At 43.8% G+C, this 18425-nt stretch overlaps 1 protein-coding gene across 1 annotated transcript in view; it reads right to left on the bottom strand.

Annotated features, from left to right (window-relative positions):
- The window catches only part of LOC104532421 (potassium voltage-gated channel subfamily D member 3), a gene marked incomplete at its 5' end in the record, with an annotated part of 29407 nt that extends 12251 nt beyond the window's left edge, over positions 1-17156 (bottom strand). The window contains 2 exons of the mRNA XM_010177632.2: positions 1900-2001; positions 16994-17156. Of these exons, the coding sequence (XP_010175934.1) occupies positions 1900-2001; positions 16994-17156 (265 nt within the window). The remainder of the gene's footprint in view (positions 1-1899; positions 2002-16993) is intronic.
- Between the last annotated feature and the right edge of the window lie 1269 nt (positions 17157-18425).

The following is an 18425-nucleotide window of genomic DNA, read 5'->3' as shown; positions in this document are numbered from 1 at the left end:
GCAGGAAGTTCCTTAGGGTGGGCATATATTCTTACATGTGTACACAATATCCAGTGCTTTTCAAAGTAGGATTTGTGGATTTCACTGGGCTGTGTGGGAGTCATGTTGGCATTTAGAGGTGTGAGCCCACCAGAAAGCAAGTTGCACCCAAAAAAGCTTGGGCAAAACTGATCGAGGTGCTACCATATATCTAAATTTAGTTATTAAGGGGTAAAAAAAAATCCTCTGGAACCTTTTTAGAAATGTTTTTGTTTTCCTTCCTGTGTCTACAGTAGCTTTGTAGCCAACAAAATGACCCTTCTTCCCCTTATTTTTGGGCAAGTGCCAGGAAATGAACCCATTCAGCCAAATATTTCTCTCGGTCTCCTGCGTTTTTGACTTAAGCATTGGTGCGTCATCTGCTCTTCTGTGAGTGGTCTTGGCAGGGAGTTTTGGTTGAGAAGAGAAGTGAGGAGATTCTTGTTGGGATGACAGCCTGGAAGATCAAGTGCAAACTGAGTGTCCCTGCTAAGCTCTTCTGGTGTTTTTAAAAACTGGAAATCTAAAGCTCAAAAGGAAATTTTAAATTTGTAGTCAAATTTCTGCACATTCCTGGGTAATGAAATAGCAGAATCTGGTCTGAGCTGGCTTCCCAGTCCTGAGCCTTCCCTTTATGGGGACAAGGCTCTGGACGAGGAGTGATCAGTCCTCCTGGTCTCTCATATTCTTGATAAAAAAACGTTTCTTCAACTGTTCAACAGCAACATATGGTTCAAGAAACAGATTTTTGGAGTGTCGCTGCCATTCACAGAGCAGGAGACAACGTTAGATGTGTAGTCAGAAGGATCAAACTTGTTTTGGAGGGGAGAACAGAAACTGATCTGGGCATCCTACCTTCCAGATCTGTGCTGTATGGGAAGTGCTTCTGTAAAGTCAGTTTAAAAACTATTCCAGTTTTAAAGGGCTGTGTTTCTCTCTCTGTCTGCACTGAGCAGCTCCTGCGTGCAAAATCAGGTGCTGCACAAGTTCTCCGTGTGCTGTACCCACTGAACGTGGGTAGGAGTGGGCTCGGGTCCTAGGGAGCAGCTTTCACCATGAGCTGGAAAGGTTTTTTAAGCTTTGATTTTTACAAACACGAGGATATGTGGCAGGGAAAATAGTAGACACTGGAAGGATTAAGCCCCAAGTAAGGGTGCATGAACAAGTGCCAGGTGACTCTGGTGGCTCAATTAAGCATTCTTCATCTTGCTCTTTGCTCCCCACGTGCACGAAAGGCTGATTTATTTGAAATGAAATCCATGAAATGTGCTAATACCTGCTCTGGTGTTGATCAGGCTTAATGTAATAACCTCCTCTCATTTTCACTGATTCTGCTGAGCAATGTGACGCACTTAAAACTTTTATTCTTGTGAATAGCTAGTATTAACCTCCAGTGGCCCTTCTGTTAAAAATAAACCCACCACCACACTGCCTGAGTCAGGAGCTAGGGAATGTGTTCCTGTCCTGTTGGACACGATCACACAGTCTGTGTTAGAGGGAGACTCTGGACAGTAAATAACTGTATGTTGAAAGAGAGCAGCAGACCCTGGGTGGTGTAAATCAGAACAGCTCCATAGCACAGAGAGCTTTGAGGGAGAGGTGAACCTGGTCATGGCTGGGAGGTTGGATCCTTTCCTAGCTCAAGAAGGATCCCAGGAAGCTTTTTTTCCTCCCATGCAGTCTTGCAGCTGGATTCCAGCTGTGCCTCCAACAGCACACACAGTACATGAGAGCGCAATGGCAGCGTAACGTCATTCCCGGAGTGCTGCTGCTGTGCTGGGAAATGAGCAGTTGGGTGGCAACAGAGAGAGAAGGGGAGGGAGGAGAGTGGGAATAGGGAACTTCTCCAACTGTGGAAGGAGATATTGTCTCAGCACTCACCGTCAGCTCCAGGGCTTCGTTCAGGAGGCCGTTGCGCTTGCTGTGCAGGTACGCGTTGGAGCTGCCTGTCTTGGCCACTCGAATCCTCGCAAGCCGGGCTTTCTGTGGAGGAAGCAAACGAGCTGAAGTTATACCTTGGCACACCAAGTCATTGGTCCTGTGCTGGCCATACCAGGTTCTCCTTGTACCTGAAAAAGCCTGGGGGTGAAATACAAGGGGTGCATGGACAGGACAAGGCTGTGTACATGCTCTGCATGTGTGTCCTTTCCATGGCTCACCTCCTCTCTTTAGTTATTTCTAAACAAACAATGCTTGGTTGTTTAATCCTCTGTTTATCTCTCAGCTCTGTGCTCTGACATCTGTGGTGACACTTGCTCTGCTTGTACCACAGCTAGCACGGGGACACCCGGTCCCCAGTGATGGTGGGGATGCTGCTGCAGCCCAAGTGGGGGGTAACAGGCATTCTGGAGGAGCAGAGCCGAGAGGGAGATCTGGTAACTTGCTCCCCTTACCAGTCAGGTAGCACAGGTTGTTAAATTAATATTGGGAAATACTGATGAAAAAGTCTTTGTTCATCATCCTGCTGTAGAGAAAGGCACCGTGGTTGTTCCTTCTGGCCTCTGCAGTGGCAGTGGAGTGTGTAGCTTTGGTATCTGATAACACAAGACACTGTCAAAAAATATGTATCTCTTGACAAACTGACAGAATTCACTCTGCAGCAGCACAGATGTTCAACTCTCTTCATTTTTATTCATCCCTGACTATCTTGACCACTGGGTGGACAAGTTAAATGATAAAAACCAGTCCAGAATAAAGCAAGCAAGAAATACTAATAAAGCCCTCTTCCTTTTTAATCACACAGTTTTTAGCATTTTGGTTTTTCTTTTCAATTGTTGCCTGCTTCTCTGTCAAGTGCTGATTTGCCTCTTTCTTTTCTACTGTTAATTTATGACTCAAACGCCATTAAAAGTAAATACATGAAATAGCTTTGGCTATTAAAAAATAATTACATTGTGCTGTATTTTAAAATGCTGCATAATCTTTTAAATAACATGGAACTCGTGATTTTCCTTTCTAATTAGAGGTTCTAATGGGTATACACTGTAGGAAGAGTAAAGCCAAGAGGCAAATATCTGCAGTGGGTCCAGAGAGGGTAATAATTCCAGGAGCTCTATTACTGTACATGCGTGAGTGACTCTGGCCCTCAGTGTTTGAAAGATTTTGTTTAACCTTAAGAGCTTCTGCTTAAGCAGACAACTACTTCTCAGGCAAAGACATGTACAGGATACTAGTTTGCAGCTTTAATTAGGTGACACAGACTATGACCAGTCTGAAAAATAGGTCTTCTTTTGACACCCCAAAATGGGGACATCCAAAATTGACTTTCTTATCTATACTTCACCTAGATTTCACTGTCCCATTTTAATGTTAAGACTCCAAGTCAGTACATGAAAGTGAAATATCTGATGAAACTTACTCTGTGCTGGAGCCGAGGTACCTCCCAGGGCTCTCTGGTCACCCTGTGAAAGGGGCACAAGCTGTATGTGCAGGACAGACTGAGGATACAACAGGAAATTGAAATTGGATCTGTAGTTTTCCTGAAGATTTTCCCAAACTACTGTGTTGCTCTCAGCCCCAAATAACACTGGCCTGAGACTGTAATCTGGAACAAAACGTGCAGAGACTACTTCTGTTGAAGATGTGTTATGGGGAGAGAGCAGAGGACAAGGGACTGAGGGATATTCCGTTCCCCAGTTACACAGCATTGTCTCTCTGTTCCTGTTAAATACACTTCCATTAAATTACTTCTTCCATTTGCAAGTATGTAACTCTTACTTTTCACAATGATCTTATTTCTTCTCTAATCAGGACTGGATATTGGATCCAGTGATGGTCTTTATAGTCAGGCTCTGGTGGCAACTACAGAAGACTTCCATTTCCTTTCTGTGCCTGACAGAATATTGGCTCCTTTGCTGCAGGAATTATGAGAATCCCCCAGTTTACCTACCTCGCCTACAGCGGGAAAGGTTTCATCCTCATCTTCAGTTCAATCAATTGTTAAAGTGGATTCAGTCTTAGGCTGTGGTAATGAACATTATTCCCTTTGCCTCCAGGCTAGCAGGGGATCAAATATTAATAGTTGTACTCCACGTGGACTGGAGATGGTTCATTTCTGAGGTCTGTTCTCTCTTCTTCTTTGAAACAGGGCCACTAGCTATCTAAATAATTAAGCCCCATAGCTTTTGTAGTTTAGAACAGACGTTGTTATTTTAAAAAATGTCAGTGGGGCAGGACAGAAGTGAATCCTGTTCTCCTTACCCAAAAGACTGTCTGGGATAGTCACGTTGCCTAATTCTGTGCCCCCATCATGATTAAATTTGGTAGATATCTTGATTAACTCAGCTAGAGAAGTTAATTAAAAACTGGTGCCTAAAACTGGTTTGGCCCTCCAGACGGTTTCCCACACTGGAGTAGAAACAGCTCTAAACCCAAAGTTCCTGTTTTTATGTGAAAGTCTGTGTTTAAACGTGCATTATTTGGAAAGCACATCTATCGAGTGATACCAGCTTTACATGATATCTGGGGACATGTCAGGAGTTTATGCAGGATGTGGTACCTTGATCGCGCCTGTCAGTCACGAAGGGTTTAAGTGCAGCCAAGTGCTCCCCTCTGACATCTGCAGCAGAGGTTTGACTCTGGTTTATGTGACTGAGCAAATTGAGGATGTGAAGGGCACCTGGCAGCACTGTCAGACTCTGGTCACGGCGTGGCAGCAGGTAAAGCTGGCCGCTTCGGAGGAGTTTGTGTTATCTGTTGGAATGCATCAGTCTGGACTTGGCTGGCTGGCAGATGTCTGGAGGAGTAAATTAGAGGCAAAAACCTCGAGCTTAGGGCACCCCAGGTGAGCTCTGAAGCAGCAGTATTTCGCAGGGAGCTGTCCTATATACCGTCACATATTTTGCTGTCAGAAAGCTGGAGAATTAGGCTGATGGGGTCTTCCATGCTCTGCCAGTTTTTAACACGCGTGGGTATGTCTTTGTCATCCCTGTCCTGTAGCGCTCAGTACTGCTGGTCTGCAGGACAGAAGTGGAGGACCATGTTTTTCTGGCCATCTGCTGCAAATGTCTTTGGGGGGCAGAGCTGTCTTCTGCATCTTATCCCACAAACGTGACAGACTAAAGGTCATTAGGGCCAGGCCTGAGATCACTGTTACTGAATATAACCCCTGTACAGAGAGTCTAAAAAAGGAGGAGAAAGAGGCACACTGTGTCTGCATGTGGAGTGGTAAGAGGAGTTGCTAGGAAACCAGAGGATCTCAAAATGCATATGACCTAATCTGGAAGATAATTTATATGATGAAAATAATAATACTAATGACAGCCACTTACAGGTTAGAATGATTAATTTGGTTATCTTGGAGAACCACGTGTTTCTGAGAGCAGGATGGAAGGCAGGTCTCAACAGCTTCTGGCTCCTTACTGCTTTTTAAGAAACTGGAGACTCGGAACAAGCAGGAAGGGCAGTGAAGCCCATGTGGAGTGCTGAGGGACAGTGGGGAGGATAATGTAACTGGCTGTCAGCATCCTGGGTGCCTACACTTCCCAAAGGGACTGACAAAGAAGAAAGGATAGCCTGTCTTCATCTTCTAGCTGCTTTGGAGAAGTGCAAGGAGCAAGAGTTGCTGGCTAGGAAAAATGCTTACCAGATGGCAGGCCAAGGAAACAGCTAATTATTATTTATTGATGATTTTCATCTATAAACTATTTTCAGTTCGCATGGAGATAATGTTCACTCTTGATTTTTGTGATATAATAAACTATTAAGTTACAACCTATGACATAATTTCATATTTGCCAGACATCTTCAGCTTTCCAGATCTTCTGTGCTTTTGTGCAAGGAGATGGATGGAGTACGTGTATGTCAGGTACTACAGGTCCTACATCCAATCCTGCTTCCTCTTTGGACTGGAGCTGTTGTTAGCATTATCCTCCATAGAATGGCTGAGGCTGGAAGTGACCTCCAGAGATCATCTAGTCCAATCCAGATGCAGGCTCAAGCAGAGTGAACTAGACCCAGTTCCCCAGGGCTGTGTCCAGATGGCTTTTAAATATCTCCAAGGATGGAATCTCCACAACCTCCCTGGCATACCTGTGCCAGTCCTTGGTCACTCTCACACTGACAAAGTGTTCCCTGATGTTTGGATGGTCTTGTCACTGGGCACCACTGAAAGTGCCTGGCTCCATCCTCTTTGCACCCTCCCTTCAGATATTTGTATACATTAATAAGATCCCTCTGAGTCTTCTCTTCTTTAAAGTATTTTCTTGTAGTTATGTTCTCACTTCCCTAAAATGATCTTATCTGTGGTACCTTTGAATAACTTGAACATAAAATTCAGGAAGGAATTCAGCAAAGACTTCAGTTTGTACTTCTGAGTGGGAACTCAGTGTGCATATGTAACTTGGAAAGGGAAGGGATGTAACCTTCATATGATGGAAAATAGCTCCCCAGGCCATTGAGGTAGTTTTTCCTTACTGAGCAGAAAATGGAAAAGTCTTCATTTTTAAAAGAACATTCAAAAATAATAGTGGACAAGAAATTAAATGAATCTACTGGCTGTGGAATGCTTTCCTCAATATAAGCAGGCAACACTGATCGTCTGCCCTACTTACAGCTCCGGGAAGCTGAAATGCCATCTTTAACAAAGCCTGGAAGCAGGCTGGACAGCCAAATGAGGACTCGGGGATATTACATGTGTTTGAGCACTGAGTGAAATAGTGGCTGTTTAAAAAGCAAATGGCCCATATAATAAGTACTGGTTGTTATTCTGCTAGCCATGGTTCCATCTGGCTGTTCTAATAGGCAGGCAGCGGAGTTACAGCAGCGTTAGAAAAGTTCGTTTCTACAGACCATCTTTCTGTCATTTTAACCTTTTTTCTCTCTAAGGAAAAAAGCACATGCATTTGGACTTCTCTTCCTCTCAAATCTTTAAATATTCTGTCATTTTTGCTTCGGGGGAGATGTTGTAGAACTGCATATGGAAATCAGATAGTGTAGAACTCATTATATTCCTATATAATTTGATAGAATCACTTAGAGTCAGACCTTGATCTTATTTTGGGCCTCTTCATTACTTCCCAGAGATGAAAGATTCACCTCCTCTCCTCTGTGGCTCTCCTTTTAATCCTACCTTACCCCTGGCACCATTAAAGCAACAGAGCATCATTTCAAATGCACTATATCGTTTAATCTTTTCCAACACCAAAGAACATGATGTTCGATCTATTTATAGAACAATGCACAGAGTGTGGAGTTTAATGGGTCTCGCCTCCTCTCCCAGTCTGAGATACGCTGGCTGATTAAACACAGAACTTTGAAACAAGAGTTGTAATATCCAAAACTTGCAGGGAGAAATGCAGGATGGTCAGGAAGCCCCTGGAGCACCAAGGCCAGTCAGTTCCTATTGCAAACTCCCCTCTCTACGTCTTCACCTTGAACTTAACAAGCTCTGGCTTTAACTGAGTGAAACTCTTACTCCAGCTGGGCTTTTATTTTAGAACGATTTAGAAAATTTCTTCTGATTTCCAGCCTGTGTGTTTTTGTTACCAGTTTTACTCGGCTGGCTTTGGATTGATGTTTTCTTTCTATGTAGACCACTCCCTTTCTGGTGTTTGCTGCATTCTACAGGAAAGAATAGAATCAACTTCATTTTTTGCAGAGTTTGACAATTTTAACTCTATTCCTCTGCTTTACATCTAAGAAGTAACTTTTTTGGAGGCCATTTCATATTTTTATCCTCTGTAGATGCCCTGCTTATTTCTAATATCTTTTTTTAGTTATCCATCTATCCATCTGCTCAGTAAGGGTTACAGTCAGACCTTGATCTCTATAAGAATTGACCTTATGGACATATTTGCCTTGGTTGAAAAATATTCTACACAGTCACTGCATCTTGGCTGAAATTCAAAGCTTCCTCTATGCTGAGATTCCCACGCTACTAGTCCAGCTGACTGACAGCGTTAGCTCTTGTGACTTCTGAAGGTTGCCTCTTGAAATAGTAATAAGAAATTCCTACATACTTTTTTTTTGTATTCTTAATGCCATAACAGATTTTTAGAGCTTGGGTCAAAATCACTTCAGGGATGCATGGTCAAAGAGGTGCCGTACCAATTGTAGTGGGAGTTGGAAGTGAAGTATTACGGGGTGTAAATTAGGATGTCAGAATTTGTCTAGAAACACATTACTTAATAAACATCTTCTCAAGAAAAGAGCCTTGTGTTTTTCTGCATCATTAATAGAGAAGCTGCTGTTCTCCATTATTACAAAATGAGATTCTGTCTTTCACTGCAAGCAAAGTGTGATGAGCATCTGTCTGCCTGAGATTTATCTGTCTGTCTGCATTTCCAGATCTCACTTTTAGAACATCTTTCACACAGCTCACACCCCTAATTAATAGCTATAAAGTATTCAGGGGATGGAGAAATTAACAGAATTTTATCTAGTGTCACATGCCAACTTACTAGGCCTGATATATGAACACTAATTAATGGTGTGGAGGTCTGTGGGTAGCATAGAGTGCTGCTCACACCTTCCTGAGGACAATGGTGAAAACATGGAGGGAGATGGAGATGACAACCACAACCACTGCATGAAACTCAAGTTAAAAAATAAACAAATTGGCAAAGCTCGTGCCCTTCATTGTCCCCTGTGGAATGAAGCCCAAGGGGAAGAGATGATGGCAGAGCTGTTTTCTTGCCTTATTGCCTGCTCACTGGTGGTGAGAGCATGTGTTGTGTCCAACAGGCAGGTCCCCGTGGCAGCAAGGGGACTGAATGGGGTTGAGCATCAGTGTGGGCAATGCTGTTGCTCTGGGTGAGGTAGGACTGGGAGCTCTGCTCCATCCTGCTTCTCTGTGCTACGAGCTTTCAGCATTAATTGAGAAGTGTTGCTTGCTGGCAAACAACAATTGTTCAGAAGTCACCAACTGACAATAAAGTTGCTGTGCTATGCAGTTAGTTTTCTTACTCAGGCTGCTCTTAGTTGTTCCTCTTGCTCCTGGGGTCTCTGGGGACAAATCTCTTGCATTAGGCTTCTTGGGGAGGGGGGGGATAATCCATCACAAACCCATCCCATGGTACTATTTGATAAGTGAAGGCTTAGGAGAACATGTCTCTCTGCTCACATCCCCATGCTGACAGCAACACCACATTGGCTGCCTGCCTTGCTTTGGCAGATGCAGAGGGAGAAGCCTTCCCGACATGCTGTCCTGGGTGCTGGGGCTCCCACTTTGTCGGCAGAAAGCCACGAGTCGCCATGGCTACGAGCTCCTCTGGCCCTTGCTTGTGTGTCCCAGCGTCACTGTGTGTTCCAGCATCACTGCACATCCCTATGAGAACGGCTCCTCATTGTCCTGACTCAATTGCTAACGAAGCTGATGCCTCGTGTGTGGACAGAAATGCTGTGGCGCCTGGGTATGGAGCTCATGGCCAATGTGCAGAATTGCTCTTTAAGATGCATTTGTTGGGAGTTAATGCTCAGTTGGGTCTCAGTGGCTGTGCTTCCACGGAGAACAGGGGGCTGGAATTACTGGCAGTGGCTGTGTGGGGAGCAGAAGGGTTCTACCGTACAGAGCCAAAGAGGAGAAACGAGGAACTGCTTCCTATGGAACAATTTGTCTGGTGGATTGAGCTGCTTTTTCTTCCTCCACAGTACTCACAGGCAGATTGTGATTTCCCCATATAGAATTTTTTTTTAATTATCTGTAAGCTGTATGCACAGTCTTGATTCCCTTGCCTGCTCACAGCCCATTATTTGCCAGCGTTTGCTGTTGCTCTGCTTGCGACCCATGACTGGTGAGGAAAGCACGTGCTGTCATTTCTGCTGCCTTGTTTGGTGAGTCAGCAAGAACTGCTAGTGCAGGAGCTCAGATGGGTAAATTTTAAATCCTGGGTATCAATAGTATTACCATGAAATGGTTTCACTTTATGATCTTGTACGTGTATGTAAACTAACTCTGCAAGGAGCTTCCAAGCCAGGAGAAGTGGATTTATCTGAGCATTATGCATAGAAAAACCTGAGCTCTAGAGAGAGATGTCTAGAAGGGCAATGCTGCTGCAGCGTCAGAGTCTGTCAAGACTGTGAGCTTGGCTGTAGTGGGGATGCAGAAGAGGATGTCAGGCTTCTCTTCAGGCCAGCGAGGGCTTGCCCCATGCTATTTTAGAGCCTGATGTGATGCTGAAGTCATCAGCAGTTACTGTTTGATGGGATTTTCATGACCTTCGAACAGCAAAGGCTTGTTCTGAGTCAGGCTTTGCAGATTACTGCTGCTGGTGGAGTGGGAGGAGCGGAGCAAGGACTTCTCAAGTTGGGCTGTGTTAAGACATCTGGCAGTGTGTAAGCAGGGAAATTCTGCAGTGGCCCTTGAGAGATGTGCTGGTAGACTGCAGAGTGTTCCCATCCATCTGACATGTGTGACTCGAGGACTCAGACCTGTATTGCCATCCCAGTGCCATGTGTCAGCAACAAATGTTGTTCTTCATGTGCATATCGCTGTCATGGTACAAATTAGTAACTGCAATAAGCTTTACTACCATTTACACCCACTTTTAATTATCTTTTTTTCTGACCCAGTGGCTCTATCCATTAATCTAGACACAGCTGTACGTTAGTTGGTGCAGGGTTGGGCTGTATTCGGTACGTAGGCTGGGAACTGCATGGGAGCCCACTCGGTTCTGTATTCCTTAGGCAGAGTGGTAAAATAACTAGTTACTAAAGGCAGCAGCAAAGAATCTGATCACCAGAACCCAGTTCCAAAGTAGGACAGGGCTTCCCAAAGCTTTTTTGGCTGAACGTTTTGCATGCAGGTCTGCTTGCCGGGGCGATTTCAGCTTGCATTTATTTAGACATCTGGGATGAAGCGGGCAACATCAGCCGTGACAAATGCTACCAACTGTGCTACATAATGGAGCCATCTGGACAGAGGCTGCCACACACAACCCTGGCTGTCACCAGGTGGGGAAAGGGGACACCCTCTTGCTGAGATGGCCAAGGAGGGGCCCCGAGGATGGATTAGTCATGTTCTTGCACATTGCAGGCTGTTATCTGGCTATGATGTGAAAGGACCTCAAGGCATGAAAGAAATGTAGAGTGGCTTCTGGATGTGTGTGGAAAGTGTTTCATCTGGGCATTGGGCCATCATTGACAACAAGCTTAATATTTAGATGTATGGGCTCACTTTGGAGGCTGAACCTATAAGCTCTAGCTCGCTGATTTCAATCCTTCCTTTCAGAGGAGACATCTAGTTGTTGTAGGCAATTTGGGACCCAGGGAATTTGAACTAGCTGAACTGATGGAAATGCCATTTTGCTTTCCTGGATGATATGAACGAAGAGAGGGAGGATCCCTGGTTGGTTTATTTGTTTGTTTTTTTCCCCCCTGAGGTGCATGAGGGAATGTGACAAACACTAAACAGGAAACGGAGGAGGAAGAGAAAGAGGTACTTACCCCAGTAAAAATGAAATCTCTTTTCTAAAAAATAATTAAAAAAGCTTTTTCCCCTGTTAAAAACTTAAATATCAATAACAATGAAAACATATTCCACATAGATTCATTGTGGTTGAAAAAAACATGATTTTTAAATGTCAGCCAGCTCCAGTTTTAACCTTATTGTTTCTCTCTCTCCTTAAGTTCCCAACCCCATCCCCTGCTGGGAACTGAGTCATGTTCAGTCGCTGAGCTCTCCTTAGACAGCTCACAGCTTTGCTTGAGTCGCTTTTTCTGGCCGTTCTGTTCCACGCTCTCAAGTTCACTAACCCACCTCCAAAATTTAGGGTGTCAGCTGAAAAACAGAACGTTTCAAAGCTGACTCCCCTGCTCTGTAACAAATCAATTATCATAATGGCCTCAATATTGACAGGTGTGTGGGCTGTCTTTCTCATGGGTGATGATGATGACATAAATCTAGTATTAAGCATTTTTTTCATCACCATCTTCCCTCTTCATGCACTCTGCTGACTGCAGTCCTGTTTTCTGTGCTGCTGGGAGTGGTGGCTGGGTCTGGAACAGGCTGTTTCTAACGTGCCTCTTATGGAACAATCAGAAAGATGTTTGTGTCCTTACTCTTCCTTCCTTTTGGCTTAAGCCCCTTTTAGGCATCTCCATAGTTACCTCTTCATCTGTCTGCAGAGTCATAGCTGCTTGTGTGCAACCATCTCACGAGTAGCTCTCGCTGTCTGGAATAACCTTCCTCCATCTACTTCCTCTCACCGACTTCCATCTGAAAAGATACAGCTTCTCCCTTGCCTCGTCATTCCTTTCTTCTGCTGATACCCGCTCTGTGATGGGACACTTCAATTCATCCCCCAGGCAATGTGGCTGCTTCTCAGCTTCACCTGATTTATACCATCTCCTCTTTGATAGCCAGCGTTACAGTTTTCAGTTCTATATTACAGTTTTATGTGAGAGTGGCTCTGCAAAATTGTTTTGTCCTGGGTAGCCCTTTCCTTGCCTAAATCTGGATGTTTGGTTCTTTCCTGGAAACTTATAGCCTGGAGTCTGAAATGAGAAGTCTATTTCAAGGCTTTTGCAGTACATTGCTTGTTTTCATAGAGTCAGAGGCCACCAGATAATAAATGAAATGAACAGACTAAGAAGCTGTAGTCCTCAAAAGCATATCTACTGCAGACCTGAAACCAAGCGCTGTGATTACTGAAGTTTTATATTCGTAGATGACAGTTTCAGTGAAATGTGCCACTAAAACCATGTTAATCCCTCTGGGATTATCAGCCATTTCAGTATCTTGGCTCATTTAGCAAATCTATCCATTAAACGATAAATGCACTTTAAACAGGGTATTTTCATAGCATCGGAGCACTTACATTTCTCCCTCCTCTGTTGTGCAGATGTGAGGAGGCATACCCCAGTGTGCAAGAGGCCCCTTTCTGAACACTTCTCCTCCAAACTGAGAAGATCCAGAGCAGATCAGTTGGCTAAATTTTAGCCCTAAGGGGACTGATCCAGAGACTGGTTTGCTTTAGGCTGTTGTTGCTATTTCCAAACATTTCAGCTGCCACTCTGCTTCCATGTGCCTTCCGAGACTGTTAAAAAACTGCTTTAAATATGCCTTTGAGGACTCAGTGTCTTCATCTGCACGTCTGTTTACCTGTGCAGGGAGCTGGGGCTAACGACCGCAAACGCTTCACCTGTAATTCCATATTGCCCTTGTTACAGTATTTTTTTTCTGTCTTACCATTTTTTCTTACCAAAAAGCTGTGCTAGTGCACGTTGATATTTGTCAGTCACTGGCCCCCTCCTAAGCAAACTCACGTTTCTGAGAGCTCCTGTGCAGTTTATTGCCAGATCCTGTTTCCCCAGGGAATGGGACTTGGGGTGATGGGGTCGAACTGCTGTAATTAGTTGGACTGTATTGGAGTAGTCTGAGGATTTTTTGGGGAGGCACTTTCCTTTTTTATGTTATTGGTTGTGCAAAGACAGAGCCTTTGATTTTGGTATTGGTTCTCCTCTTAAAGACATTGCCTGTCAGCAGCTGGAGTTTACTCAAGAAGAATCATTCTTGCAGGATTTTTGACCAGTCTCTGAGTCCAGATGTCTACAGCATTCCTGTAAACCTTGGGAGAACAATCTGTCCTCCTGGGATCTTTGCACTAAGCCCAAAGGCCACATCTATTCCTCTCACTACTGTGTTATCAGGCAGCCTCAGCCCTGCACTCCTCTACTGCCCTGCTCTGGTGGGAATAAGGCTGTGGCTTGGGGCTGTGTTCCCTCAGTCTAGCTTCTAAACAACAAACTGCTTTAATTTTTCTACTGCTGCTGAAGGAGCAGCATTTCAGTAGCTGTTAGTAGCTGCCTCTGCTTTCTCTTTCAAGGATTGAAAAGTGGGAGGTGTAGTCCTGAAACCAGCACCAGATACTTGTCTGCTTCACATTGCATCTAAGCTGCAAACTGAGCACAGCAGAGACTCCAGCACTATCTGAATTACAAAGTCATTCGATTGTCAAGCCCTTTAAGTGTCAAATTCTCCTTTAAAACCAAAGGCTGTGACATTCACTGAAGAACAGCATCGTTTCAAAGTCAGGAAGGTCTATTCTTAGCACATCAGTCAAAAAGAAAAAAAAATAGTCTTTGGGGAAAAAAAAAACCCAAACAATTTTACCAAAATGAACCTTGTCAGGAATGATCAATTCATCCTCCATTCAGACTGACCTGGTCCTTGCAGGATGCCAGAAGACAAAATTTGATGACACAGCACAATAAATTAGGATTGCCAGATCTCCTTGTAATTAATTCTCTTGCAGTCAGTTTTGGCAAAGAATAATTTATCTTCCAGGTGATTAAATCACAGGTAGTTTAGTTTTGTTTGTGTTTTTGTGGGTGGTGGTGGTTTTTTTGTTCTTTTTTTTTTTTTTTTTTTTTTTTTTTTTAAGGATCTCTTCTCCTCAGTTAGTTGGAGGATACATGCTGATGAGCTACAGCCACCTCCAGGTATTTTTTTCATGCTATTTAAATACCTTTCCCTGCTAGACCAGTGCCTTCTCAACAATTCAGGGACAAAGTGAAGACTGAGCACATCACAACTCAGAGGGACAACTTGCATGTGCTGTGTTTTCCTGTTTTCTGGAGTGCAGCCCCTCAGAAACCTGCCCTGTGCTAGGGAGCCCAGGCTTCCTCATGCCCCAGCCTTCAAATCTGTGGATGTCACATCCAGCCAATTTGATGCTCAGACAGTACTTTTGCCTTTATTACTTCTCATTAGAAAATTTCAGTCTGAGTTCAGAAAAAATAAATCAATGTTGTCTATAGCCTAATCTTGAAACCTGCTTGTACCTTATAACAGTTGTGATTCTTGAACTAAATAGAACTTTTTCTAAAGTATTAATGGTAATACCTGCTCTACAAATTATTTACTTTTCAATTAAAAGAGGAAAAGAATTTATTTAGCACACTAGAAACTTAAAGATGTCTGTCTTAAATCTTCAAAGCTGTGTCTTCTAAACTCTGCTTATAAGGAGCAGCTACTGGTGAGCTCTTCATAGGCAGGGACTGGAGATGGAAGGAGCTATTTCCAACCTTCCTGAAAAAGCCATGCAAATGCCTTTGTACCTTTAACTACATAGGTACAGAGTTTTAACTATTACTAAAACTTTCTTGTTTCTGAGGAAGGGATTCGATTCACTGGAGGCTGATACTGGACCAAGTCTGCTAACAAAGCAGATTCTCAGTGTCCCTGTGTACGTCCTGACCATCTCCAGTGAGCTGACGTTAATGTGCTTCTGTCTCTTTTGTTCTCTTTAGTACTCATGCAGTGATGATCATGTGAAAATTACTCACACTTCTGACTTGAGAAAACTTTATTCACCCAGAAATTCATCCAATATCAAGGGAATTAGAAATTCAAATAGGGGCAAATTATACACTGTGTGTGTCAATACAGCAAACCTTATAAAAGCTGCAATCAATCATATTGGCATCAAAGGTGGTGGTACATCTCCTTGTCACCAAGTGGATCACAGTCCCACAAATAAGGGAAAAGGTGAATTAGAACAAGAACCTTTGGTGTGCTGCCTGGAGAGAGGGACAACCTCCTCCGAGAGCACAGATCTGGAGTCTGTTCTGGAGCTTCTTTGTATGGTGATCATGGTTATGCACAAATCGTGTTTGTTTAGTTGTCTTGTCCATTTATCTGCTGCCGAGGCTGTGCTGTAACGCAGGTTCTGTCTCTCACTGTGTTGATGTGCCCTTGCAGGAGGACAAGTGCTTCCTCTCAGTTTGCAGTTATTTAAATGGGCTATTGCACACTGTCCTCTTAATGAATCTACACGTGAGTTCTCCAGCCCTTCCCGTGCACTGACACCTCACACGTCCCTGTCGCAAGTTAAACCCAGGTGCCTTATGCTTGGGTTCAGCCTCACATGAGGCAACCCACTCTGCAAATCACTTAAATTCATTAAATGAAGGTAATGATCCACAATGGTTTCCCCCTGTCCAGTGGCTGACTGAACAGTGTGTGGTACCAAGTGGACTTCCATTATGATACCTTTATTAGATTTTTTTCATCTATGGTGTGTTGCATGACTAATCAGAAACAACTCTCCCTCAAAAACACCTCCCAAAATTATTGCAGGTTGGTATTTCACATGTATGAACCTAACGCAGGTGTTTGTAACACCCAGGAAAAACCCAGGCTGCTGGAGACTGCACCTCCTCCCTGCAGGGTTCTGTCTCTGCTACTCTCCTCGTTGTGTTTTGACTGCCAAATTTTGTGGTTTTGTAGGTCTTGTATCTCAGCTCTCTGCTGTCAGCTCCCTGAGATGCAAGAAGTAGGCACGGCCCAGATGCTTGCCTGAAGCAGAAATAGCACATCTTTCTACTACTGTTCTCCATCAGGTCCCCTGAGTCTTGAATTTCTAGCAGACAGCATTCCATAGGGAGAAAAAAAAAACCCCAAACCTCAGACCTTTAGTTTGCAGTTGTTGTAAAAACCTGATTCTGGTTTTGGTGTCATTTAGCAGACTGAGATAGAGAGATAATAAATCTGTTACACTTTCCCAGTGAATCAGTAAGCTTATACTGATAAAAACTGTTCAGATTTTGGAATGATCAGTAATCCCCTGACATTTCCAGGGGCTTTTGTGTATTCCCAGTGTTTTTCCTGTATTACAGCCTGCAGCTTTGAGGGAGTGTGTGTACTGGTAAGTACATGTTTCTGGATGGGTGTTTTCAAAACTCCAGGGCAGAGAGACAAGAGCAACCAAGCAGCCAGAAAGATAAACAGCTCCTGTTAATGCTTTAACGGTTTATGTGTGTATTTATTTCAGACTGGTATGTAGCAAAGGTGAGCAATGAAAGCCCCATCACTTCTGATGTTTAAAATGTGTGTGCAATGAAGGAGCTTGTGGCTGTGGCTGGGGGTAGCTGCAGCTGTGTGTGAAGGGAAGGCTGCACACGTGTGAGGGGATGGATGGGTGTTCTCTGCAGCGCTCAGAATTGTCACTGGTGTCCCACAAACCCCATGGGGACAAGCAGGGGCTGAGGTTTCCCGCTGAGCTTTGGGAAGAGGTGGCCACGCGGGATGACTTACCTTCTGCGCTCGCCGCTTGTCGGCTCTCTGGTTCTGGTGGTAAATCCGACTGAAGTTGGAAACAATGACTGGAACCGGCAGAGCAATGACCAGCACCCCGCTCAGGGAGCAGATGGAGCCAAATATCTTCCCAGCAATTGTCTTGGGCACCATGTCACCATAACTAGAGGGGGAAAGAGAAAAAAAAGGGAAACCCCTCCTTCAGACAAGCGCTGATCCTTCTGGTCATGTAACAAAAGTCTTGTTTGTACCTAATGTCCCCGGAGTACGACAGGAACAGGATGAGCAGAGCCACTGGCTGAATTCAGACTTGCTTTCAGTGAGCCACGGATTACATGCTTGTGTGCAAATGTATGTTAATATCGATATTCACTCAAGTAATTTTCATCTGGAGGAAAGGGAAAAGCAAGCAGCCAAATAGCAATAGATTAAAAAAAAAATAAATGTCTGAAACTGAAATGACTGTGTACAAACCACAGGGCTACAGGAATTCCCAAAGTAACTCTGTGACTTGGGAGGACGTGTTGTCCTCTGTGAAATCCCACCACAAGCAGGTTTGTCACCTGCCTACAGCAGGGGTCTCGAAATCTGGAGAAGCCCCTAGTTGCTGTCAGATGGTGTTTGGGATTTCCACGCTATTCTTTGGGATGTTCTGGTGTTTGATGCAGCAAATACTGAAAAGCAAAATGATTTACAGTTGAGGATTTATTTTTACCTTTGATATCTGTACATGACCAACAAAGAGCTTTTGGGAGCATAGCTTAGTTGTGCTAAGAATAATTTATGTCCAAGGGGAAAACCAACTATTTCAAAACACCCTTTAAAAAAAAAAAATAAAAAAATAAAAAAAATCAGTTGAACTCCTTGCACCCATTCAAGAACTCGTTGGTATGAGGGTCTCTGAATAAAAGCAGAAATTATAGCATGCTAACTATTTGCTCCTGAGAGTCCCCCATGTGCTCTTCTTCTAGGCTTGGTGGATAGACAGTGTGGGCAAGCAGCTGGGTGACAGGTTATCATGGCTGGGCTGTCACACTCGCCTGTGTCCCAGGAATGGCTTGTTTCCAGGCTCTGTTACAGCTTTTCTTTGGTATTTTCAGTTTTTGTGGTTTTTTAAATGCTTCAGACTTCAGTCACACTCGCCTGTGTCCCAGGAATGGCTTGGTTCCAGGCTCAGTTACAGCTTTTCTTTGTTATTTTCAGTTTTTGTGGTTTTTTTAAATGCTTCAGACTTCGCTAGCTAAGGCTTAATTATCCCGAGTAGGATCTGTCTTTTGCCTTCACCTGCATTAAAACTCCTCAGAATACCTCAAATCAATACAATGCTATTTGTGTCTATTAACTTTTTAGCTGCTGCTTTATGCAAAGATAGTTTAAAAGCTCTTGCTAAGTGACAAGGTCTTCTGCCTCATTTAATACTGTTCTAAAAAAA

The sequence above is a fragment of the Antrostomus carolinensis genome, unplaced genomic scaffold (genome assembly GCF_000700745.2).
Source record: "Antrostomus carolinensis isolate BGI_N321 unplaced genomic scaffold, ASM70074v2 scaffold27590, whole genome shotgun sequence".
Lineage (NCBI taxonomy): Eukaryota > Metazoa > Chordata > Aves > Caprimulgiformes > Caprimulgidae > Antrostomus > Antrostomus carolinensis.
Note: the sequence above shows the minus strand (reverse complement) of the source record. Positions and strands in the feature narration are given on the sequence as shown.